We start from the raw sequence: 26,929 nt of genomic DNA, 5'->3' as shown, positions 1-26,929 counted from the left end.
ATGCTGGGTACAGTTATAGGCAGGGAAGCTACAGGTATGAACAGGAACGTCTCACTGAGAAAGTGCCATGCAAGGAAAAGGGAGTGAGGTGGTATTCTTTGGGTGAGGAGGAAAGCGGGATGGCCAGGGTAAAGGCCTAGGGGTGAACTCAGGGAGTCCAGTGGTCACAACAGTGAAAGGGGAGATGAACAGTTTACCAAGGGAGAGGAGACACGAGCATTAGCTAGGGATGGCCAGACCACAGCATGGACTTCTTTCTCTCTCTCTCTCTTTCAAGACGGGGTTTCTCTGTGTAGCCTTGGCTGTCCTGGACTCGCTTTGTACACCATGCTGGCCTCGAACTCACAGTGATCCACCTGCCTCTGCCTCCTGAGTGCTGGGATCATCAGAAGCCTGCGCCACTGTGCTCAGCTCACAGCATGGTTTTTTTTTGTTTTTTTGTTTTTTGTTTTTGTTTGTTTGTTTGTTTTGCTTTTACTCTACATGAAACAGGGAGGGGCCAGCCAGTGCAGCAGAGGAATGATGGGATTTAACTTCTGTTGTAGAAGGATCAGGGTGGCTGCTTGGTGCAAGGTCGGAAGCAAGAACACTAGCTGGAGGAGTTGCTGTGATAACCGAGAGAAATGATAGTAACTTGCACAGGTGTCAGACAGGAGGAAGAAGGACATGACAAACTCTACACATCTGAAGACACAATTTAAGAAAACTCTTAGATATTAACAGCTCAATAAACTCTACTTCCAGCACTCAGTAGCTTTTCTAAGACCAAAGCACCAAACTTTTCCACGTTCCAGCCTCAAAACAGTTCCAAAGACCCAAGAACCAAGCAGTCCCATCTACCCAGCAATGACCCATCTCCTGGTACCAATCTCCATCTTAGTTTCTTTTCCTGATGCTGTGATAAGATGCTCTGACAAAAGCAACATGAAAGAAAAGGAGGTTGTTTTAGCTTATGGTTCCAGGATACAGTTCATCACCAGGAGCTCTAAGCAGCTAGTCACGTTACAGGCAGTAGGAAGGAGAGCGACGAGTACATGCTGCCTCTTAGCTCCTGTTCTCTGTTTATATAGTCCAAGATCTTCTGGGAATGGTTCTGTTCACAAATAACATAGGTCTTCCCACATCCATTAATGTGATCAAGATACACCCCTCCCCCACCCGGCACGCCAGAGCCACACCTCCCAGTTGTTTCTAGTTTCTGTTAAGTGGATATGTTAAAACATTAACCACGACATCACCTCTATGTTTTTATGTCTGTGTGTGTGTGTGTGTGTGTGTGTGTGTGTGTGTGTGTGCGCGTGCATGTGGGTGGATAACATGCATGGAGACCCAAGGCTGACATCTGATGTCTTCCTCACTGTTCTCAACCTTACTCATCAAGGCTCTTAATTGAGCCCAGAGCCCACTGACGCAGGCTAGTCACCTTGCTCTGGGGATTCCATCTCTCCCTTCTGAGTACTAGAATTATAGGCAGGCTACCACACCCACCTACTATGGACTCAGACTCTGAGGATCTGAACCTTTGTTCTCATGTCTGGCAGCAAGTGCTTTGTCTACCTTAGCCTCAGTGTGCTTTTTGATTGCTGTTTCCAGTTTCAGCTGAAAACAACATTTTCTACCTACTTAGGCAAAGAACTGAATTCTTTTTACTCTCAGCAGCCAATTGATCACAAAGGGCTATTTATTTATTTATTTATTTATTTAGACAAGGTCTGGCTACATATCTCAGACTGATGCCACATTTATGGCAATCTTCCTCTCTCTGTCCCCACGTACTGTGATGATAGGCATGAGTCAATGTGCCTGGCTCGACCACTGAGCTCCACTGGTTATGCCTGCAAGATGGCTCCCCAGCACTCTCCAGCCTTTTTACCTCTGTGGTTGCTATTTGTTCATGCTTTCCTTACCTCTTCCCAGTATGCTCTTTCTGCCTTCATCAGGAGGAATGAGCAGAGGAGCCCAGCCGCTCCAGGGTCAGGAGGAGGGGAGCAGAGGAAGGGACAGACAGGGCCTTAATTTACTCCAAGTCTTGGTACCTGGACCTTAAAGTGAACACCGGACTCACACTTCAGAAAGTGCTAAGGTTGACTGCGGTAAGCATAGATACAACAGGATTATTGGAACAGTGTCCCCTGGGGCCCACCAAACTATTTCTTGGTCAACAACTTTGCCAGTGAATCAGGCGGTAGAGCAACTGTGAACCTGCTTAAAACAGGGCTCTCTTCCATGATACCACCATTCTCTTAATATTCGAATAAAATAAACAAACTTGTGAGTAAGGAAAATCAAACAACTGCTCTCTTTCTCTTCAAGCTTAAATACTGGAGCGGACTAGAGAGTACAATGTACCTGGACTGCACCATGGAGCAGTGAGAAATCCGAGGAGCGGCCATGAAGGAGGCAGGGCCTAAAGGAAATGAAGTTGCTCTGATGTAGGACGGCAGTGGGTAGGTGACTAAAGTTCATTTCAAATATTTCGGGGCAAAAGTCCTTCAAGTTTGGTCCTGGGGGAATGGACCTGTGCTGAGAGGCAATCTAACTGGTGTCACACCGCTGGAAAAAAAACCCAGTAAGCAGACTTCATATTCAACTTCCCAGCATGCATTTTTTTGGTGTTTAGTATGTATCAGGGGCTGCTGTTCTTTATATGCTATGTACATTATTCCTTATAATACACCTGCTCCATGAGATTGGCACTATTATCATTACCATTTATATGTGAGGAAACTGAAGGGAGAAAGTCTAAGCTGTTCGAGGTCAATATAGGAGGTGATGGTGTTGGGACTTAAACCTAGCCAGTGTGGCTTCAGAGTCCCTCTTTTTAAAAAATTAAAAAAAAATTTTTATAATTTATTCAGACTACATCTCACTTGTATGTTCCCTTCCCCCTCCCTCTTTCACTCTATTCCCCTCCCCTAGGTCTGTATAACAAGGGGCCTCCTCCCCCACCATACAGTCACAGCCCATCAAGTCTCTTCTTGGTAGCCTGCTTACTCTTCCTCTGAATGCTACCAGGCCTCCCCATCAAGGGGAAATGGTCAAATAGGGGGCACGAGAGTTCATGTTAGAGGCAGTCCCCACTCTCTACACTACTATGGAAAATGTGCTGTCCATTGGCTAGATCTGAACAGGGGGTCTAGGTTTACTGATTTATTGTCCTTGGTTGGTACAGCAGTTTGTGCAGGCCCCCCTAGTTTCTTTTCTTTTCTTTCTTTCTTTTGTTTTTGTTTTTCGAGATAGGGTTTCTCTGTGTAATAGCCCTGGCTGTCCTGGAGCTCACTCTGTAGACCAGGCTGGCCTCCAACTCATAGCGATCTGCCTGCCTCTGCCTCCTGAGTGCTGGGATTAAAGGTGTGCACCACCACCGCTTGGTTTCAGAGTCCCTATTTTTAAGCCTCATGCCTTGTTGATGAAGACCAACTGAATGCGCCCTCGGGGATTACACACATGAGGTGTCTAGGCACTTACAAACCCTGGCTTGTTGATGCTTACAGCAAGTGAAAGGAATGCGCTAGAGAAGAGTGCTGGAGTGAGCTCTTCGGGATGAACTCCAGAGTCGGATTGTGGCATTCAGGGTAGCTGCTGGCTCACAGGGCTGTAGCCACAGAACAGTGCTCTGGCACTGGTAAAAGGGGAGGGCCTCTTAGGTGAAGAAGGCGGCAACACCTAATATGGACTAGGCAAACAGTAAGAGGGGTTCACCAGGAGTTTAAAGGAGTTATAGATGGAGGAGAGAAAAATCTTCAATGGAGTTCATTCTAAGAGCATCTCAAGGGCCTGGAGGCTGCCTTGGTTGGCTTTGTCTCAATTGGAAGAATCATAGAGGCCCACGGGAGGACAGGCTAAGATGCAAGGCAGAAACAAACAAACAAAAAAAGATCCTCTGGGCTCAGAGTTCTCAAGCAGTGTTGAGCCTCAAAAGAACGTGGAGAGAAACTGGTTCCACAGTCCTAGAAAGCCTGATTTAGGAATCTTCCCTTTAGGATTAATGTGCAGCTGGTTGGCTGACACTCCATCAAGTGCATAGTGTGAACAGGCTGTTCACACTTTTGGAAGTGTGACTGTTAGAAGAGGAACCAATAGGCACAGGCAACCCCCAGCGCCAATAGAATGGGGTATCTAGGAACATAAACCTATGGGTTTACCATGATGGACTTGAATTTTTGTGTGCTATAACATCTGCCTGCTGCCTATGCTGTTGCTAGAGGTAAATGGCTACAATATTGGGGCTATAAACATTTCAGTTGCCTCCTGATAAGCTAGAGTCTCCAAGTCTGCTCTGGCTGCTCCAGGATGTAATGGTTTGAGCTCCTAATAGCAAGCTGCCTCTTTCCCTTTAAAGGAAGCACTGCCCTAGGTTCCAAGCAACTTTGATCACTAAGAACTCTGGTTACGATAGGGTACTAGACCTAGGCTGGGACCTAAAAGATTGGTACAAGGGCAGGGATCGAAAAGTATCCAGGTTCTTCTGGGACAGCACAGTACCCCTAACTCTGCAAGTTGGTGACATCAGTCAAGATTGCAGGCTGTCTTTAGCTACTTCTCAATTACCATGACAAAATACCATTACCAAGGCAACTTATAAAATAAAGCATTTAATTTGGGGCTCATGGTTCTAGAGGGTGAGTCTATGACCATCGAGGTAGGGAGCATGGCAGTAAGCAGGCATGGTGCTGGAACAGTAGTTGACAGCTTACGTCCAATCCAAAAGCATAAGGCAGAAAGCCTAGGAATGGCATGGGCTTTTGAAACCTCAAAGCCTGTACTGAATGACACTCCTCTTCCAACAAGGCCACGCCTCCTAAGCCTTCCTATATGGTCTGGAAGACCAAGTATCCAAACATAGGAGCCTATGGGGGTCATTATCATTCAAGACCACAACACAGGCCAAAGCTTAAGTAGAAGTAAATGGGGGACTTGAGTTACTGGAAGGCTGTGTGTGTGTGTGTGTGTGTGTGTGTGTGTGCCAAATAGGACTAAATCCTCTTTCTTTTTTTAAAGATTTATTTATTTATTTATTGTATATGAGTGCTTTATCTGCAGAAGAGGGAATCAGATCATATTATGGATGGTTGTGAGTCACCACGTGGTTGCTGGGAATTGAACTCAGGACCTCTGAAAGAGCAGACAGTGCTCTTAACCACTGAGCCATCTTTCCAGCCCCTCCTCTTTCTTAAGAGGATGGATATTGGGGTGGTAAAGGTGCAGAGGTACCCTGGAGCTGCTGCTGTCTTCACTCACCTAGAACACTTCATTTCACAAAGGTTAATATCTAGCTCATGCACACCCTGACACACACACACACACACACACGGCTGTAGTTTAGAGGCACTATTTTCATTTCTAGGGACTGGGCCTGGAAAAAGTGCCATGTAATCATTGCGTTAGCACCTAGCCTAGAGAGCCTAACAGCACAGTAGAAGACTTTCTAAAAACCATTGCCAAGAGAATTCCACCTACTCTATGAAGAGCTCAGCATCTCACTTGTTGGAAGAAGACAGGAGTGCCATAGAGGAATTCTCCAGTCATTTCCTTTCTTGATTTAGCTAAGGCCTGTGAAGGCCGTAACCTTATGAAGTGATTAGGAGATTCCGGGTCAATGGAAAGGGTCCACCCAACCCCCCACCCCCACCCCATAGTGATTCCACTGAGAGGATTATATTGACGGCAAGACTCTCCACCTTCTCTTTTCAGAAAGCAGCTCAAGGCCAAGGTGAAGAGATAGAGGAGCTGATGAAACCTGTTCCAAGGCCTTGTCCAAAGTTGGGTTTCAGAGAAGGCCTTGATGTGAAGCTCACAGAGCTCCTTTGCTGGTAGATGCTCTATCTCAAGGCTGCTAAATTGTCGCTGTTGTTAATTATAGGATGGCTCTTAGTATATTGGTGGGTAGTATCTTTATTGACTTCAAAGGTATTAGTCAGATTCTAGGTGAAGGAGAAGTTGGTTGAAAAGGCAATGCTCTGTAATGTTAGGCATGGAGTAGGAGAGTAAAGTTGCTCGTAGCCAAACCCCGCAACAAAACTCTGACACGTGTAGGACAATAGTCTAATCCCAGCCAGAGGCAGCATATACACAAAGGGGAAATGCAACTGTACCAGGCCTGATTTCAGCTGCACAAGCAGTTAAACCTACTAGACCAAGGACTGAGAGGTTGCCTGAGATGACGCAGAATCCAGCGTGGATATGATAAATGACTTTTATCAAGAACTGAATATATGCCAGGTCCTTGGTATGTTCTTTAGTGCAATTATCACATTTAATCCTTATAATCCTATGACGTGAGTAATATTATTACCTGCAATTTATAAATGAGGATACAGAGGCACAGAGAGGTAGTAGTTGATGGAACTTGTGTAGCTGGTCCCTTATTGGTTGGGCATGTATCAAAAGGACAGTCCAAGCTGCTCACTGATTTCCCTGGTAATGTGCTTGCTCTGGAGGTACCTGCCTGGGAAAGGACTGAGAGGCAAGGGACAAGGACATGCCATCCATGGATGAAATGAGACGCCTGCCTTGGTGGTGAAATGACGTGGCTGCCTTGGAACCCAGATCTCCTTTTCATGCAGTTATCTACATGCTGGTAAGGCTAGAGCTGAGGAGGAGGTGGGTGGGGGAGGACATTGGCTGCTATGGTAACAACTTCTACTGTGCAAAGCTCTCCAGGGAATTGGAACTGTAGTACAGTCACTTTCATTCACTCCAGTGGATGTGTAAAAAGATGGGACTACTGGGACTGCAGCTCTTGCTATTTGAACTTAACTGGAGAGTTAAGTAGGAGCCAGAAGTCTCACTGTATACACCCCTGTAGAGCTTGCCAAACCACACACCGCAAAGCCTTCTGGCTCTATCATTCGCTGCCCCCAAGTGGATCACTCAGGGAACAACAACAGCAAGCACAGTCAGCTGGACAATGATCTCTTTTTTCTAGAAGGGAGGAGGCAGGTGGAAGGCTGCAGTGAGCCGCTGGAAGGAAACTGCAGCTGGCCTGGAGATGTGGGTTTTAAATGTGGGTTTTTAAGTGCATCATCAGAACACAATGAAGGAAGGCATTGCAAGTTGAGATGCAGAACCCAACAGAAAAGCACAGAAAGACACACCAGAGAGGGGAAAGGATGAGGAAGGACTATGTCCCAGTGTTACCTCGACAAATCCAGGAAGTTGAGTCACTGTCCTGTGGCTGGTTCTAATAATCCTCTGGAACTGTTTACAAGAGTTCCATCCCAAGACAATCTGGATGTGACAAAGTGACTTCCTAATGGACTGACCTCAAAGGAATCCAATGACTCAAAGAGGTCCATGGGAAAATGAAAGAGGAAGGCAAGAGTCACTTCACACAAAAGCAGGCAGCTCGGCAGGCCTCTCCCTTTGCTGGTAGGCAACCCCCACACTCCTGCCGCCTAGGCAGGCCTCGAACTCCTTCCTGCCTCGGCCTCCCAAATAGCTGAGATTCCTGGTTTGTGCCAGCAGGGTGACTTTTGCTGGCAAAGTTAACATTGTCCAACTGTGCAATTCTGATATTCAGGAAGTCCTTCACAAGTTTCCTGTATTTCTACTTCGTCTTCTGTCATTGTCCACATCGCACCATAGCCCCCCAGAAATACTGAGCTGTATGTGGTTCCCCGAGGGCTCCCTGCTTCTTTGGGGTGCTGCTTCATCTTTATTTTATGTTGCTCTTCACATCTTATTTTACGCTGCCATGCCTCTGTCACGCCGCTGAGGCTTCCTGACACACCCTTCCTTATCTCTTTAGCTGCCTGGCTCAGCCCCTTTCCCTCTCTGAATGCCTTCCCCTAACCTCACTGATCTTCACTTCTTTACAGTCCTGCTTCTCAACCTTTTCTCACTATGGTGCCTGGCTCCCACTCTAGGATCCCTTTAGGATAGCTTTTCTTAATCACCTCCGCCTGCCATGAAACTTTAGTATCATAGATACACTGTATCTATGTATTTATGTTCTGAGTCCCTTTGGAGGGCTACAAATTATTTAGACATTTAGAGTTATGTCGTCCTTGCTAATGAGTTTTTGCTCCTCTGGGGCACCATTACTTCTATGGCAAATGTATGCACAACGGTGTCAGATATGGCTGCTCCAACGTGTCTTTTTGAGGCTCATTTTTACCCTTGGTTTCTATGGGGAAAGTCATTCTTGAGACTTCCCATCTCTCTGACTATCCCTTCTCAAAATTCTAGCAGAGACTTTTTTCTCTCACTAGCCTATCTGTCTCTTTGTGCGCGCACACACACACACACACACACACACACACACACACACACACACGTGTGTATGTATCACGGGGATGGAGTGCCAGTCCTCAGCCATGGTAATCGTGTGCTCTGCATGGAGCTACACCTGTTTGCACCTGCCCTTCAGTAACCGCCATTCCACCAGGCTCAGCATTTGTTTGATCTCCTACTACTCTATGCATTCTTTCCCGGAGACTTGGTCTAGTTCCCTACTTTTAATAAGTACCCAGGATGAGCCTTTAATCCCAGCACTGGGGAGGCAGAGGCAGGTGGATTGCTGTGAGTTCAAGGCCAGTCTGGTCTACAAAGTGAATTTCAGGTCAGCCATGGCTACACAGAGAATCCCTGTCTTGAAACAAACAAACAAACAAAAAGTACCCATGATGCTATTTAAGTCCAAGGCTCTCATTTCATTGAAGGTGATTCCCCTTAGTGCTGGCCTCTTGCTGCTATAAGTACTGTCTACAGAGCACTGCAGTGAGTTTCTGTCAGCGGAGATTCCCAGGCTCTGCCCAGACCTCTTGAACCAGAGTTTGCACTTTAACAAGCTCCCCAGGTACTCTGTATACATACCGAAGTGGAGAAGCCCAGGGCTGCGTCCTCTTGGCAGCTCTCTAACAGATACTATCAATAATTCCCGGAACTTAACAGATGCAGTCATCTACATAACAAAGGCCATGCTACCCACCTCTTCTATGTCATTTCTGTCTAAATGGTCACAGTCCTATGGGTTCTACTACTAGATGGCTCTTGACTCTATTTCCTCTTCTCTGCTAAGCATTCCTGCCTTCATCTCCTTGTTAGGTAGATTTTCATAGCAAGCCCCAACAGATCTCCCTACTCACAGCCTCTCTCCCCCGGATTTATCTGCCAACTATACTTACTGTCATGTTTCTAAGATATAAGCATGCTGCCAGGCAGTGGTGGTGCACGCCTTTAATCCCAGCACTCGGGAGGCAGAGGCAGGTGGATCGCCATCAGTTCTAGGTCAGCCTGGTCTACAAAGCGAGTCTAGGACAGCCAAGGCTACACAGAGAAACCCTGTCTCGAAAAACAAACAAACAAAACCCAAAAATAAACAAAGAAAAAAAGATACATGTGTGACAGAGATACTTAACTCTGGGCTAAATTCCTTTCCGTAACTCTTCAGTGTCTGAAGCTGGGGCTTCTTAGCCTGGGATGCAGAACTGGTTTTAGGAAACTTTCTGAAAACGCGAGGACAATTTGTTGTGTATATTTTCTACAAAGAGACAGCTTTCTTTGGATTTTTTGAGAGGTTCAAGAAAAAAGACAGTAGAAACCACTGAAAAAATGGCCACGCTTGACAAAGTCTAAGCTATTTAGTTTAGCACATAAAGAACATTCCAACCCTTACCTCTGGTCACTCGTCTACAGGAGCCCCCACGATGCATACCTCTCTGTGTTTCTGCATTCTGTTCCTGACATAATCCTAACTGGTAGCGTCTGGATTCCCAGCTACGTCTTCCTTCAGAGTTCACAGTCATTCCATTCTACAATGGCATGACATCTTGCATGATGACTTAGTACTCGAAAGTGCACCTGACCTCCACCCAAAACAAGTTCCACGCAATTCTCATACATGGATCTCGTATCACTGTTGCAGTCCACTAAGTTGTTAAAATGCTCCATGAATACGTTACTATCATCAGTATTAAAAAGGCTGCACTAGTCTTTTGCTGATAATGGGGCATTCTCATTACCAAGCAGGTATTATCTTAGCCCTGGCAGCAGAAAGGTTTGGGGATTTCCTAGGGATGTAAAAGCTATGAAAGTGTTTGCTAGTGAACGGACCACTTACTATCAGTCTCAACTCAAGCAATCCTCTTAATTGCGCACCAACACCCAGCCCATCCATCCGTTCATTCTGAGTCTCCTAGAGCATCAGACAGATCACCTAGCAAGTCAGTAGTAACTTATCACAGAGTAAAGTACCAAGTTGAGCATAAAATACAGGATATCATGAAGTGAGCACACAAAATTAAAAATATCAATATGGCAGGCTAATTCACAATTGAAAAGGAAGAAAATGAGTAAGGAAAATAAGTGATTTTTAAGTATAGTTTAGAAGAGACAGTTGTGAATACTGAGTAGATTAAAATAAAGCTTGCAGGGAAAAAAAGATAATCCTTAAATACCCTGCCCAAAATCAGCTCTTAAAAACCATGCTGCAAGAATCTCAACACACCACTTTGAAATACCATACAATTTTGTTTAAAAAGAAAAGACCCTAAGCAAAATACAGCAAGCCTTGGCATGTTATTTGTTTGTTGGGGGAACTAGTGCATAGTTTTACTCAGGGCTCAATTTTATGAAACAAGACAAAACAAACACAATTTGATGGTTTTTCATTATTCATACTAGCATCCTACTCAGACTCTGCTCATTCAGTATGCACTGTAAAATCCCTCCACCTTTAAAAAAGATTCATATTTATTTTATGTGTATGTGTGTGTGTGCCTGGAGCCAGTGGAGATCAGAAAAAGATATCATAGTCCCTATAACTAGACTTATGGACAGTTTTGCGCCACCATGAGGGTGTTGGGAACCAAACCTGGGTCCTCCGCAAGAACAGCAAGCACTCTTAATTGTTGAGCGATCTTTCCAGCCCCACCTCCCCACTTTTTAAAGATACAGTCTCGCCATGTGGCTCAGGCTGGTCTGAAACTTGCAATCCTCTTGCCTCTGTCTCCAAAATTCTGAAATTCCAGAAATGTGCTGCCACGCCATGTTTGAGTAACCCCTTAAAATAGGTTTACTAAGTGACCATTTGTTCAATCTCACCTCCCTTGACTAATAAGACCCTCTGGATGTTCGTGTTTCCTTAGCATATGACATATACTAGGAGCTTCCTGTTTGTTAAATGAATGATCGCAATAGTATCTTCTGCCTCTAATTCAGTCAGCATACTTCAGTAAATCCCCACCACCACCAGGGAAAATGCACGACTCTTCAGTATGACTCACAAAAGCTTTGTGATGCTGTCTTTCCTTGCTGTCATACTCTGACCATTTCACTCCTTAGGGTTCTCCAGCAGCACCATACTTTTTGGTGGCTACGCTGCCATCAATCCTTCTGCTTGGCAATTTCCATCCCTACCAAATGAGAGAGCAACCTCTGACTCCTTTGTCGCTACATACCACCTTGTACATGACTACAAGCACACGCACACGCACTGCACCACTTCATCCTTGCCTCCCACTTATAAAAATAACGTAAGGACATCAGAGAAAATAGAGGAAACAGAAAAAGGTATGTGTACATGTACAAATTTTAGGTGGCTTAAAAACGTATACGTTATATTAGTTTTAAAATTTATCTCATGCATATGCATATAAAATATAGACCCATATCATACTTATAAAGTCAGCTATTTTGCTATATTTAAAGACTTCTTCAGTTGTACAAAATTTTTTCATGACTCTAACCTTAGTGAATGAATGTATGATATAGCTACCTGCCTTAAAACCCCCTGACATCATATGAAGGGCATGTTTTCTAGTTAGGCATTCATCCTAAGTACCCCCCCCCCCTTTTCTGAGACAGGGTCTCACTATATACTCCTGGCTATCCTGGAACTCACTGTAGACCAGGCTAGTTTTAAACTCACAGAGATTGGTCTACCCTGTGCTGAGATTTAAGGTATGTGGCACCACACCGAGTTCTAACCAACATTTTTAATGGCTACATAATATCCCAGAGAGAGAGGATACTTCCTAACCATTGGTGGATGTTTAGATATCCCTCCTGTTGCCCTTGGGGGATGTTATAAATAAGTGAGACAGTATCATCACACACACAGTTATTTTTTGGATCAGTTAATTTTCTTAGATTACCAAGCATCTCTGAAATTTGGCAGGAAAAATGTATTTCAGTTTCTCTAGATGATAGTAACTATGTTTTTTTTTTTTTACCATTTGTTGTATATTTGTGCCATTTATCTATTTATGAAAGTTTCAGTGTGAAACTAATTAGAATAAGGAGTTTAACTCTCAGTAATATCTACTGTACTCTTGCCTCTTTTTATTTTGGTAAATTTCAGCTATAACCGCGGTTATCATCTCACTTCTAAACCTTTGTAGACTGGAGAAAAAAAATTTTTTTTAAATCACGAATAAGCATGGTGGCACATGCCTGTGGGTTGTAGCACTTGAAAAACAGAACAGGGAGTCCCGTGCCAGCCAGGGCCACAAAGTGAAATGATGTCTCAAAACCAACAACGCTCATGAGGAACTCTGCGGCTGTAAAACGACCAGTGTACTCATTACCCACTGTTCTCCTCAGGTGTGGGCTAAAGTAATTACAATGCACATACAATTGTAAATCCCACTTTACAGATACATATTAAAAAATACATAAAATTACAATGCCCTATAATTGTCATAATCACTATGACACATAAAAGCATAAGGGCTTGGGATAGACGTAGCTCAGTGCCAGAGCGTATAGGAAGCAATGCAGGAGGCCTTGGGTCCCGTCCTTAGAAAGAATACATACAGAGAGACAAAGCAAAAGATCACAGCATACCTAATATTTCATGGAATAAATTCACCATTCCTTTATTCCCTTACTGCTAGGTGAGTTTTTTTTCCTGCATTCTTTTAAATATAGGCTTAGAAAGGCTTTCTGAGTTGGGCCTGTGGGACTGGAGATAGGAGGCTTTGCACATTCTACCACTAACCTATATCCCCAGCACCAAGTTGGATTTTTGCTTGGTTGGTTGGTTTTTCAAGACAGGGTTTCTCTCTTTAGACCAGGCTGGCCCCAAACTCAGAGATCCACCACTGCCTAGCTGTACCAAGTTGTTCTAATTTGCATTTTTGATTGGTAATGAACAGTTTCTCAAATCTTCTAATTGCATGTATACTCTCTTGCTAACTGTTGTCATCTTTGTGTCACATGGGCTTTGTCAGTCTGTATTTATCTTTTGTTTTAAAAGTGGCTTAAAAACTTGTATGTCATATTGGTTTTTAAATTTTTTGTCAGATTTGATCTTTTCCTTTGAGATTATTTCCTATTACTTCCTAATATCATAAAACTATTCCTTGTTAGAAACTTATACATATTCCTTCATCCCAGTTTTATAACTTGCTTTTTAAAATATTTAACTCTTCAATACAACTGCCATTTATTTTAGTTTATTATAGCAGATGAGAGTATAAATGGTACTGTCTGTCACAACATGATTAATGAACAGCCCTTTCTATTCTTACCATGCATCCTTTAAAAAAAATCACTCTCTCTCGTGTAAATTAGATCTAAGAAATTATTGCTCCAGGCTTGGTGTGTTCATTTGTAATCTTGGCACTCAGGAGTCTGAGGCAGGATGATTATAATTTTTAGGGTAGCTATGGCTTTCCAGTGAGATCCCATGTCAAAAAACAAAGGAATTGTTTGTGTCATACCAGCAATATAAATAGGTTCATGCTAGGTATGGATCCTCATTAAAACTCTTATTTGGAGTCTTAAATAATAATTGAACATTTTGTCATAACATTCTTCATTCGACACATGTTTGAACACTGATCATGAGCATAAGAACAAAGTAGAAGCCCAGGTTGCACACCTTTAATCCCAGCACTCGGGAGGCAGAGGCAGGCAGATCTCTATGAGTTCGAGGCCCGCCTGGTCTACAAAGCGAGTCCAGGACAGCCAAGGTTACACAGAGAAACCCTGTCTAGAAATAAAAAAAACAAAACAAAACCAAAATCCCAAAAACAAAAAACAAAAAACAAAGAAAAAGAAAAGAACAAAGTAGAAATGGCTGCATCCTGCACAGCTTTGGTTGTTCTGCACTTTGATTTACTGAGGCAGGGACCCTTAAACCTGACCTCACCAACTCCCTTGCCCTAGGGAATCCCTGTGCCTCTGCCTCTTTGCTGTTGGTATTACCAGAAGCCACCCATCTGCCCAGCTTCTGCCTGGATTTTGTGGATCTGAACATCTGCTTTTGCACATACAGCACGCTTGTTACCTGCTGAGCTACCTCTCCAGCCCTCGTTTCCATCTTTAATCTTCCATCTGTGACCTCCATATGCATTCCTACCTGCCCAGGCTTTATTCAAGATAGAACACAGTCTCTCTTAAGTTTCTTAAAGCGTTCCTTTCCTCCAAACCATGGAGAAGCTATCTCGATATAAGAGTGTGAGGCAACGGAAGGAGAGAGTGAAGAATAAAAATGACCTTTTCTTAACATTTATGGAGGCATACTTTACAGATTATAAACTTTGAAAGTGATCATTTGGTGAGGTAAAATATCAGCACACATTTAGTAACTAGTAAAGAGAGTCCAGTAGAAATGCCTCTTTGAAATCAAACTAAAGTACATCACCAAATACATGAATAAAACACTAAACTGTGCACCCACACAAGACTGAGCCCCTTAGATGTCATAGAGACTTTAGGGAATATAAAGATGAAGTGCCAGGTTGGGAATATAATTTGATGATCGAGCACTTGCTTGGCATGCATGAGGACCCAGGTTCAGTTTCCAGCACTTTTGGGGCTGGCCATGTGGCTCAGTTGGTAGAGTGTTTGCATAAAATGCAGGTAGCCCCGTGCTTGACCCTCTGCATCGAATAAACCAGACATGGTGGTATATCTGTAATCATAGCACTTGGAGGTAGAGACATGAAGATCAGAAGTTCAAGGTCATTCTTGGCTAAAAGGAAAGCTAAAAGCTAGAAAAAAAATGAAAATAAGATATGTCATTCAAAAAAAAAAAAAAAAAAAGAAAGAAAAGAAAAGAGGCCATAACAGTTGACTGCCAGCAGGTGGCACTTGACCCACAGCAAAAAATGGAGGAAAAGCAACCACTGAATGGATCAAGGAAATGCTACTAAGTGCCCAGGAGATTAACAGTGAAAGTCTCCACAGAGAAAGCTGTAACTGCAGAAATTGAAGGAAGAAGGTAGAAGTAGTCTATAAGGCATCAGCCCCAAAGACAGTTTATTCAATCGTCTGTGTCAGGAAAGGAGTAATGCTCCCTCCATTCTAGGTTCTTGGTTAAACTATGAGTTGGCATTTCAAAAAATGACTACCAGCTCAGAGCAGAGGCAAGCAGTCTCTGAATTCAAGGTCAGCCTGGTCTATAGAGCAAGTACCAGGACATCCAGGGCTACACAGAGAAACTCTGTCTCAGAAAACAAAACAAAACAAAACAAAACAAAAAAAACCAAAACAAATAAACAAAAAAAAATGACTAACAGGAGAAAAATCATTTTATTCACTTTAATATATATATTATGTAATATATAATATATACACATGTATATTATATATAATATGATATATATTATATATAATATAATATATATACATACACACACATTGGAACCTTATTGAGACTGAAGAAGACCAGATGATTGAATGCATCATAGCATCCTGAGCTACTCAATAGGGAGTTGCTAGGGGATGGCGGAAACACATGGCAGGAAGATAAGGGGAGAAAGTACATGACAAGTAATAAAAATGCCTTGGGAGCCTCTCTCTTCCTCCTGGATACTGTTGCTGAGTGCTCTACCCCCTTCCAAAAGGCCTGGATCTTGTGCACCAACTGACTCACTGGAGTTGGCCAGCTTGCCTATGTTCACAGTGAGAGAAAATAGAAAAGGAAAGAGGAATTTAGTCACAATTCACCCTAATCTGAAAGGCAGTGGATCTGTACTTTCACAACGTAGCTTTTACAATCCATTAAACTTTGACTTGACAGAACTGGTCTCTTTGAGGGACATGCTATCTTATGCGAGTGTTTTCATAATTCTCGTTTGATATACCTAATGTTTAATAAGTAGCATTAGTTCTTCTTTATTTCATCAATCTTTTGCAGGATTAAAAAAAAAACACTCTTATTTAACTTTCAAATGTAGCAATTTACTGTATCATGTCCAAGATATCAATTTCTTGATGGTAGGATCGGGTTATTTCCTCAGAATCGAGTTCTAAGAATCTTATTACTAGGTTAACGAGCATGAACATATTTGCCACTTTCAATACTCCCAATGTTTTCAAGAAGCTAATTCCAACAGAACCCTGTCAGCACTGGGGGAAAACCTACTTTGCTTTAATCTCCTTATCTCCAAGTACTAAAGATAAGGAGCAGCTGTTTGGCATACTTTAGTCAATGCTGGCTTAAGTTATTCCTTAAGCTCTGTGTGTGTGTGTGTCTGGGAAGTTTAAACAGTGTGATTACAGTGAAGACAGCTGGGCACAGAAACTCAGCAGGCAGCTTAAGGCAGGGGCCCCCTAAAGCAGCCGTTCCAAGAATGTCCAAATGCTACACGAGAGCTCTGGTTTCTTATCTCCTCCCAAATGAACGCCCTTGCCTTGCCTTGCCTTGCCTTGCCAGCAGAACCCCAGGCCAGTCACTAAGAGCAGAGCACCTGGCAGACAGCTTTGGAGCTGGATCTCTGGATTTCCATGGTGGAAATGGGTCCTACTCAGTCCCCAATTTCAGCATATCTCCTATATGATGACAGGGTTACATCTGCAGAGCAGAGACTGTTAGGGTATCTGGAAGAGATAAGAAACCAGAATCTAAGTTCTGTCTCTGGTGGACCCAACAGTCCAAGCTACACAAAACAGAAGAGTTAATCAAGCCAGGCCAAGAGCCCACCTAACGGCATGCTAAACAGATGGGAGGAATATTTATGGCCTTAATTAGAGGTGTACTTTTCGTTCCCAGAAGCCCCCCCACACACATACACACACATAGCCATGCAGTACTGTTGCTTCTGGAGCCTTGGCTGGGTTAAGCCTACATGCTTTTCTGAATGACTTAGGAAAGTATAATCCATCCATCCATCCATCCATCCATCCATCCATCCATCCCCATCCCCCGAACACTGGCCATAGCCTGGGCTTGCTGCTTTCCCAGATACTCTGGGCTTTCTCACTATGTTTCTCTGCCGTTATTCCTACCCCTCACCTCCCAAGCTCTCATTTCGGCCATGTGGTGGCCTACAGAAAGGCATGATTTTTCTCTCTTCCTCGTTTTTATCCTCCCTGGCAGCTACCAAGACTTGCCTGGCCTAAGGATTTCCTTTTAAAGACTAATAAAATTGTCGTTGTCCTTGAGCTTCCTGCTGAGTCTATCTTTTATTTTATTATTTTATGTTGCTTTCTTGTGACACAATTTTGCTATGAGGCCCTAGCAGGATTAGAACTAAGAGATCTTCCCACCTCTGTCTCCTGAGTGCTAGGATTAAGTTCATGTGCCACTATGCCTAGACTGAGTTTATACTTAAATTCTTTTATGGGACTAAAAGCCCAAGAGAAGACCCCAATTTGCCCAGTAATATGTGACACTCCAGGCTGGGGTCCCTAGAACTTCCAGGAACAAGAACAGGTGGGCGCCTAGTCTCATCTAAGCATATAAGCCTATAGCCCCACTCTGCAGGGACTCTAGGGGAGTTCAGACTTGAATTAGGTCAATCCCCAGAAAACCTGTCATTTCCATTCACCACAAGTCTGCCTGTCTCCAGCCAGAATCTGCTGAGAGCTGTCCTGAACACCAGAGGACAGAAGCCCTGGATGCAGACTCGCTCACTCTTCTCTTTCCATTCTTCAGCTTTAATTAAAAAAAAAAAAAAAAGATCGGGGCTTATTTTTGAACTTTAAAAAGTGAAACAAAAACTAACAAAAGCAGGCTGTTTTCTTTCTTTAAGACCATGTAAAATCATTACTAAACTAACAGTTTTCTATTACCAAGGAAGTAGATTTTAGTTATTTAATTTTACAAGGACTCCTTTGGCCAGGAAACCTGTCCATTTGCAAAAGAACACCATCCTAATATGTAAATTTGCATATGCTAAAACTGTGCTATCTCTCAGTCTGAAACAATCAAATGCTATTTTCTTTTTACATAGATAAGTTTAGCTGTAAAATCTCCCTTCCCTAACAAGTATTAAGTATAACGAACACAGCAAATAAGATTCCAGATGTGGAAGAAGACAGAATAGAACGTTACACATACCAACAAAACTCTAAAAGGCCTCCTCTAAGCAAGCAGCACCTAAGAAAAGCCATTTTTTTTTCCCTAGAGAGAGACCCATGTTATCACTGGATCCAGTGTAAGACTCCTTGATTGTTTAAGTATTTTGTTCTTTGTTCTCATCAATTATCTACTTACTCAAAAACCCCTTTCTTTCTTCTGTCAAGTATTAGGTCTGAAAGGAACCTCCCCCGAGACTCCCATGATTAACTTCTCCCTACTGCTATTCGATTCGTCTTATATATTACATACATTCCCTTAATATCATAATTAATATTGTCCTCAAATTATTCCAGTTCTGTTCTTGTTTCTAGTGCCAACTCCCTGAGACAGAATTTCCAAGGAGCGTGTAGGTTGTCTACTTATATCCTTTTCCCTGTCCCTTTACAGACGAAGAAACTGGGGCCTGGAGAGGCTTGCCCACGTTTGCACACAACCCAGATGCTTTGATGGAGTGCTTTCCACTGTATCAGGTCACCTGTTTTTACTTGCATCTTTCCAGAATACCTTATAAAACGCTAGACACACACATGGTTCCCTGAAGTGTCACTATAACGAGCATACAAGTTTATCTAAATGGGAGAATGGCTGAAGAAAGGGTTAGAAAGCAAAAAGGTCATTTCCTTACTTCTTCGCGTGATGCCACCCTCCAGACCAGTTAATCGCTACTTTGCACTTCCCGTCAATCAGGCACTGGGCAGCTGTGATTGTAGCTCCTCCAACAGCTGCTGCATAGTCAAATATCCCTTCTGTGGCTGGGCAGTCATAACCTGGGGGGGGGACCCAGAAAAGTCTATTAAAGATGATCTGGAGAAGGAAGAATAGGTTGAGGTGTGACAAGAGCGTGGCCTACTAAGAAGCTTTTGAGTTAAACTCAGCTCCAATGGAGACAGATAGATCTCCACTGTTAGGAATGGAACACTTTAAAATGTGAGAGTTAGAAAAGATAATGCCTTCATGATGAATTGCTCATATCCCACCAGCTGTCAGTCAATGCCCAAGAGGTGATGTATTTTGCCAGTGGTCTCATAGAGCTAAGCCTGGGACCAGTCTCTTGATTCCCAATCTAGTGTTTTTCTATGAACTCACTAGAACAGAGGTGCCTAGCCTTTGACATCATAGTATGTTGCTGTCACCATTAATAGCTATCCTGGAAGGCATATGGCCCATGAACCGCAAGTTAGACAAACCTGCTCTAGACTGTGCTATTGACAATTCACTAAGGGTTTTTTTTTTTCCTTAATGAATCTGTTAATGAAGTGATAAGGTAGAAAACTCAGCCAGAATATAAATATTTACTTAATGCTATGCATGGTGACATGCACCTTCAAGCACTTCCCAGCACTTGGAAGGCAGGAGACAAATTCCAGGCCATCAAGGGCTATAATAGTGAGACCCTGTCTCAAAAAAAATGACCCATACCAAATAAATATATACTTAAAATGTACGATTACAGGGCAGCTGAGAGATAGGTCAGACCTAAGTACTGTCATTAGAATCTCAGCATCAAAAGGGTTCTTCCCCACCAGGGGAAGTTGTGTTCAGCTCATAAAGTGTACACAATATGACCAAATCACAGGATCAAAATGAACAGCTGGGGCTAGGGATATAGCTAAGGCACAGTGCCTGGCTAGTGCAGTCAAGGTCCTGGGTTCCATCCTCAGTAACACACACACACACACACACACACACACACACACACACACACACACGGATGTACATACATATACACATGCACACACATGGACACCAGTTATGTTATTTTTTTTTAATTAAAAAATATTGGTCTGGAGAGGTGGCTCAGCAGTTAAGAGCATTTATTGCTCTTCTAGAGGACCTGGGTTCAATTCCTAGAACCCACATGGCAGCTCACGACCATCTATAACTTCAGTTCTAAGGGATGTAAGGCCTTTTATGACCTCCACTGGCACTGCATGCATGTGGTACACATACATACACATACAGATAAAATTCAAAACAAAGAATTTAGGCTGGAGAGATGGCTCAGCAGTTAAGAGCACTGGCTGCTCTTCCAGAGGGTCCAGGTTCAATCCCCAGCAACCACATGGTGGCTCACAACCATCTATAATAAGATCTGGTGCCCTCTTCTGGCCTGCAGATATACATGCCGGCAGAACACTGTATAAATAAATCGTTAAAAATTTAAAATAAAGTTTGGTTTTTTTTTAAAGGAAAAAAGTATTTGGGGTTAGGGAGGTAGATCAGTCAGTAAAATGTCTGCCACGCAAGTAGGAGGGCCTGAATTCAGATTCCTAGCACCCGTTTAAACCTGCCATAGGAGGTATGAATAGACAGACATCTACTAACCCCAGCAGCGGAGGAGTGGAGACAAGTAGATTGTTGGAGATCTTTGACCAGCCAACCCAGTCAAAATGGTGAGGTTCAAGTTCAATAAGATACTCTATCTCAAAAATTATGGTGGGGAGTGATTAAGGAAGACATCCAGTGTTGACCTTTGGTTCCACTTGGGTACCAGCAGGCACATGCACACCACCACACACAAACATACATACATATAATATACATACACACAGAGAGACACAAATTAAGTAACATAACTACAGGTGAGGGCTCTTTCGATCTTCCACTGTTGCCTGAGAAAACCTTACCTAGTCCATATTCTATGGAGTCTGGATGGTCCTCGTCGCCTTCTTGGCTAACTTTCTGGAGATGCTGCAGATAGGCATCAGTGTGGAAGGTGGCCATCTCCTCCATGGAGGCCACTTTGGGCTTTACTATCCTAATATCAACAGAGCGAACATACAGAAAAGGGTCAGACCCAGAGTATGCAAGATGCTAGAAACAGCAGCCAACAGTCTGAACAGAAAAGACAACTCCCAGCTTCTGGGGCCAGTGAGCTGAAGTCAGACACACATGCTATCCCTCCACTGCACAGTTCAGTCTTCACCCCCTCAGCTATGAGACTGACTCCACTAAGAAGAGGCAATGGTTTTTCCTTTGAGTTTTTAGGTAGGGGAGCATAAATGAATAACCACATTGAACTCAAACAGATACTCGTGGATCAAGGTACCTGATTTGGCCACAAGGACCTTATTAACCTAGGGCCAGCAGGATAGCTCAGTGGATCAAGGCTCCAGCCACTAAGCCTGACGACCCGAGTTTAATCCCTGGGACCCATATTGTAGAGGAGAGAACTGTGGCCTTTGTCATCCACATGTCCACGTGTGCTGTGGCACACATATCCCGATCAATCAATCAATCAACTTTAAAAGAACTCTTGGACTGGAGAGATGGCTCAGAGCATAAGAGAACTTGCTGCTCTTGCAGAGGACTGGGGTTCAGTTCCCAGCACCCATATGGTGACTTACAACCATGCCTAACTCCAGTTCGAGATCTGACGCCCATCGTTTGACCTCCATAGCTAGCACACACACACACACACACACACACACGCAGGCAAACACTCATACATGTAACATAAATAAATATAAAACGATATTTTTAAAAGACTGAGACATAAGCCTCACTCTGTGAGTTGCATTTCTCATGACAAACCAGCAAAGCTACTTACATTTGAATCAGCAGTTGCTACTTGGACTGGCTAATCCGCAGAGTTAGATGTTTAATCACTTGTGTTAGCTTTGATGCTATGCTTTGTATTCTCACCCCTGTGCGTCTTTGCTTTAACAGGCAGCTTGGTTATCACACAGTTAGAATTTAGAGCCAGAGAACCGGATTCCTTTCCTTCCTCTCGCTACTCACTGGTTCTGTAACTTCAGGTAAGTTGCCTCTCCTGTACTGCACCTTTCTCTTTTGCAAAATGAGTCAACTTAGTGGACTTAGGTGGAGATGAAATGATAACATCTACTATCATCAACATTAGTGTAAAATGTAGGGAAAATGCACTGGGATGTAGCTCAGTTATACAACATCTGCAAGTGCAAGGCCCTATGGTTGAGTCCCAGCACTGGGGAAAAAAACAGTATATAAAGCTAACATGTTAGGTATGGCAGCACATGCATGTAGTCATAGCACTTGAGAGTGCGAGGCCAGCCTGGGCTTCATAGCAAGTTCCAGACGAAATTGGGCTCTATAAAACCCCGGGGGGAGAGAGAGAGGGGGGAGAAGGAGAAAGAAGCCAAATGTAAAAAGGGGTTGTTTGTTTGTTTATCTATTTACTGTGGGTAGGCTTTGTAGTCATGTATGCATGAGGGTTTGCAAGTCTGTAGAGGTGCAGAGGCCAGAGAATGTCACATGTCCTGCTCTATAACTCTCCCCCATAGTCACTTGAGACAGCGTCTCTCACTCAATCTAGACCTGGAGCTAGACTGGTAACGAGCAAGCCCCAGCACTTACTGAGTCTTGTCTACCCTGCCAAGACAATGGAGTCATAGGTATGTGTGATAAAGCCAGCCTTTCCTGTGGATTCTGGGAATTCCAACTTTGGTCCTCGTGCTTGCTTTCTATGTCATCTCCCCAGTGTCTTCTAATGTAAACTTTCTACTACTTGGTCTCTTATATCTATCTCCCAGAGGAAGGGTAGCTGGAGCAAATGGTTAGAGCCTCTCAATCAGTGCCTCGCCGGAAGTGAGGAAAGGAATGAATGAGTTACATGCGATTTCTGGCCTCTAACCTGCTGACTGCCCATTTTCTCTCCTGGCTTCTGCTGTAGTTACATTCTCTAACCCTTGCTGCTAAACAGGCAGTCGAGAGACACTAGAAGCGTGGCATTTCCTCTTTAGAAAGCCAGAGCCCAAGTCCTACCCTAGGCTGACTGAACCACAATTTGTATTCTAACAAATTGTATCTTAACAAGATGCTTGCCTGTTCCAATTGAAGGCCACTGAAAGGTAGCCATGTATGTTTTCGGAATGGGAATACAACCATGAGTTGACTGTGAATTTGTACAGGTCGGGTATTTAGGCAACAAGAATAGTCCAGGTGTCTGAAGTCCTATGGTTCAACCTGAAACCTTAAATATACAAGCAAAGTCAAGGGGTCTCGCTTTCTCAAGTACACATGTTTATACCAGGAGAAGTAAAGGAGCTGCCCATTAAAACGAAATTTCTGAGCCAGCAAGATGGCTCCGCAGGTGCAGTCACTTGCTGCAATCCTGACAACCTGAGTTCAGTCTCTAGGTGGTGGAAGGAGAGAAGTAATTCCTGCAAGTTGTTTTCTGACCTCTACATGTGTATTGTGGCACTTGACCACACCCTCACGCACCCACACCCCATCAAAATAAATAAATGCAGTGTAATAAAATGTTTGAAATAAAAATTTCAAGGCGCCTGCTGTAATGGTGCATGCCTTTAATCCCAGCACTCAGGAGCCAGAGGCAAGCAGTAATCTCTGTGAATTAAAGGCCAGCCTGGTCTCCCATAATGAGTTCCAGGACAGCCAGGGCTACACAGAGAGACCTTGTCTCAATTTTTTTCACAAGTTATTGCCTGTCTAAAAGTTCCCTCTTGCAGCACCTTCCACTCACTACACCCTAAAACAAAATATTTACAGCCAGCTCCTCCTTAACAGCAAGCTAATGAGTCTTGCTTTAACACTTTGTTTGCAATACATTTTGTGTGGGAGCCTAGGCCTCATGCATGTTAGGCAAGTGTTCTACACACTAAATAATATGCTAAACCCCTTTAAGATTTTTATTTTGAGACAGGGTCTAGCTAAGCTACCCAGCCTGGCTTTAAAGCTGTGATGTTCAGCCTTCCAAAGGCCGAGAATTAAAAGCCTGCACCACCAGGCTCAGAAAATTGTTAAAATACTTTAAGGAAAGGCAAGTAGTTATCTTGACAAACATAGGCATTAAGCAATGGTAGAAAAACATTCCTTAGCTGGGTGGTGATAGCACACGCCTTTAATCTCAGCACTCAGGAGGCAGAGGCAGGTGGATCACTGTGAGTTTGAGGCCAGCCTGGTCTCCAAGGATACACAGAGAAACCTTGTCTCAAAAAACCAAGAAAAACAAGAAAAACAAGAAAAAGAAAGAAAGAAAGAAAGAAAAACATTCCTAGCCAGGTGTGGTGACGCACACCTTTTGATCTCAGCACCTGGGAGGCAGAGACAGGTGGATACTTAGTAAGTTCAAAGTTGGCCTGGTCAACATAAAGAGTTCCTGGCTAGCCGGACCTACACCGTGAGACCCTGTCTCAAAACAACAACACAACATTCCTAGAAGTGTACACAACAAAAATGACTTACTAGTAAGGAGAAAACCTGGAAACCTATTACATTACTTTCTGTGAGGAAAATGAAACCTTAGGCAATGTAGCCAGTCACCCAGTTGGTTAGGCATGAGAAAATCTGATTTGACATGTGCCAGGCCCATAATACTTACATTTATGACATTAAATATAGAGTTGGTGATCAACAGGAAGCTTGGTTTTGGCTTGTTTTTTGAGAAGCATGTAGTTGTAGCCTGATCTCAACAAAGACCTGGTTAAAGTTTGGTGGTGATGGGGGTGGGGTGGCACATCTGAAAGTCTCAAATTGAACCCACATCCTCAAACTTAGCTTTAGGAAACAAAACAAACCCAAACCAAATATAAAATAAAAAACGGAACACTTCCCTGCTTAACAGCTCCCCACGCATCTAGCATCAACGTTTCTTTTCTTTTCTTTTTTCTTTCTTTTTTTCTTTTCTTTTCTTTTCTTTTTTTTTTTTTTTTTTTTTTGAGACAGGGTTTCTCTGTGTAGTCTTGGCTGTCCTGGACTAGTTTTGTAGAACAGGTTGGCCTCGAACTCGCAAGGATCCACCTACCTCTGCCTCCCCAGTGCTGGGATTAAAGGTGTGCCCCATTAGCCCTGCTCAAAGTTTCATTTCTAATGGATTTTAACTGCTTAACTGTGTGCCTTTCCCGGGTGTTCTCAATCCTTTCAAAGTTACTTCCTTAGTTACAGATGCATATAAAATACTATGAACACTCCCACAAAAGCTTTTTATTAAAGCACCATTTCTCCCTGGTTAGTCCCATTAGGAGGCAAGGCTATGAACACACCTGGCTTCAGGGACGATCATGTTCAGCAAGGTCAACATACGTACCTCATTTGTTTATGCAGGGCATAGGCTTCGATCAAAGAGTGGACCATACTGGCCTGAAATGTCAGCATAAAAGAAAGGCAGAACAGTCTCCTCAAGATTCAACATACTGAAATCCCATTAACAACATCCTGCGGGAAGAACTAACTATTTTGTCTCTTCCTTTTGTTACTTTAACAATTAGCACACACTTAAGACAATACAAAGTCTCAAAATCGCCAGGATTTGTAGCTATCCAGCCTTATTTAACACAAGCGACGGAATACTCTCTAAGAGTTTGTGGTCCAGGACTTCAATGATCCCCTCCTATTAGAAACTCCACTCACCTCTCTGCACCAGTCCTTCCCCGCCCCCACCCAAGCTTTGGATGCCCGCTTCGCTCCCCAAAGGTAAAGAACCACTTCCTTCTGCTTCAGCTCGGCTAGCCTGACACTGCTAGTTAAATTTTGCTGACGGTATCCTTCACTGCAGTTTCCTCTGCTTCCTAATGTACTCCCTTTCACAGTCTCCCACCCCCATCCGCCAAAACCATGGTCTTTCAGGCAGATTTCTCTTACCCGCTTGGGAACCTTAGCGAGGGAGTCGCATACGCTGACATACTCGGGACTGTAAATATAAACCGGAGGTAGCGAATGCCCACTATTGGCGGGTTCCTCTGGCATCTCCATCTCCCACTTCCAAATGTCCCCAAGCCAAAGTCTGGAGCCAACAGTTTTCGGACTCAGCCTGAGCTCCGGTTCCTGCGCCTCTGTTCGGCCCCAGCGGTGCTCCCTGGTCAACATTCCCTCTTATTTAGTTCGCCGGAGACAGTTTCCCTGATCCCTCGTCCAACTGCAAGGATGGATGGGCCCTCCCAGACAAGATCCCTTCTTTGAATGACCACAGTTCAAAAGGGGGCCTGACAGATATAAAAGCCCAAATAGCTGCCAATTGAGATCGATTTTTTCATGGCACAGGTAGCACGGTCAAGACTAGGCAGCCTTGTTGCCCTACGGGGCCATTTGAAATGAGGTCAGTCGAGCTTCAGAGCATTCTGGGAAATGTAGTTTTAAGGGAGCACGGTAGCGGAAGAGTCACATCTAAACACTAAAAGCTGCAATTTCAAGTTTTAGCGCTAAAAGGAATCTCAACTCTTTTAAGTTTCAAACTGTAAATATCACCATTTAAATGTTAAATGTAGGCACAATACTGATTCAATAGCCACGTCGGACTCACCACCACCAAACTGCATTCCAGGACTATATATACTTAAGGCTTTGAGGAGCTATGGAATTAATGGACCAAATAGTTTGAACTTTTTACACAGTAAATTTCGTGCTGCAACTTTAGTTCACCGCTTTTCATCACTGTCCGTGAGAGATATAATAATCTCACCAATAATCCATTCTGACAACTCTAATATCACCTTCCTGAAACTGGCTGAGGTTGTGGAAATAGCAGGGTAGAATCTCAACAAAGAGATGCCAGCATCCTCTTGTAGCTTTCACGTGTTGAAAAGCACATGAAGTCTCCCAAGCAGTTGGAAAGCGCAGCTCCCCCCTCTCCCCTCCCCCAACATCCCTGGAACCCACACTTCCTTTCATTTGCCTGTGCAGCTAAACAATAGTTAGGGCAAATGTTTTAGGTTTGGTGTTCAGGGTGTTTGCGTG

General features: G+C 43.5%; 1 protein-coding gene and 1 long non-coding RNA gene across 6 annotated transcripts in view; one reads left to right on the top strand and one right to left on the bottom strand.

The window, feature by feature from the left end:
- Positions 1–2,804, top strand: part of LOC311601654 — a 35,693-nt gene extending 32,889 nt beyond the window's left edge. Inside the window, exon 5 of the long non-coding RNA XR_014780620.1 lies at positions 2,314–2,804. This is a non-coding gene — a long non-coding RNA (uncharacterized lncRNA). The remainder of the gene's footprint in view (positions 1–2,313) is intronic.
- The window catches only part of HDAC8 (histone deacetylase 8), a 219,579-nt gene extending 193,286 nt beyond the window's left edge, over positions 1–26,293 (bottom strand). Inside the window, exons 1-6 of one of the 5 annotated variants that reach the window (XR_014780570.1) lie at positions 25,838–26,293; positions 25,284–25,336; positions 20,884–21,014; positions 18,882–19,023; positions 16,644–16,773; positions 15,575–15,844 (exon numbers count right to left, since the gene is read on the bottom strand). Coding sequence is in view for 4 of the 5 variants with exons in the window: in XM_084788814.1 (XP_084644940.1) it covers positions 16,701–16,773; positions 18,882–19,023; positions 20,884–21,014; positions 25,284–25,336; positions 25,838–26,062 (624 nt within the window). In the remaining variant the exon portion in view is untranslated. Of the gene's footprint in view, positions 1–15,574; positions 15,845–15,866; positions 16,774–18,881; positions 19,024–20,883; positions 21,015–25,283; positions 25,337–25,837 lie in introns of those variants that run through there. The other 4 variants (XM_084788815.1, XM_084788814.1, XM_084788813.1 and 1 more) reach the window with 4 other exon arrangements.
- Positions 26,294–26,929: the final 636 nt, after the last annotated feature.

The sequence above is a fragment of the Acomys minous genome, assembly GCF_964271855.1.
Source record: "Acomys minous genome assembly, chromosome: 7".
In the NCBI taxonomy this organism is placed as follows: Eukaryota; Metazoa; Chordata; class Mammalia; order Rodentia; family Muridae; genus Acomys; species Acomys minous.
Note: the sequence above shows the minus strand (reverse complement) of the source record. Positions and strands in the feature narration are given on the sequence as shown.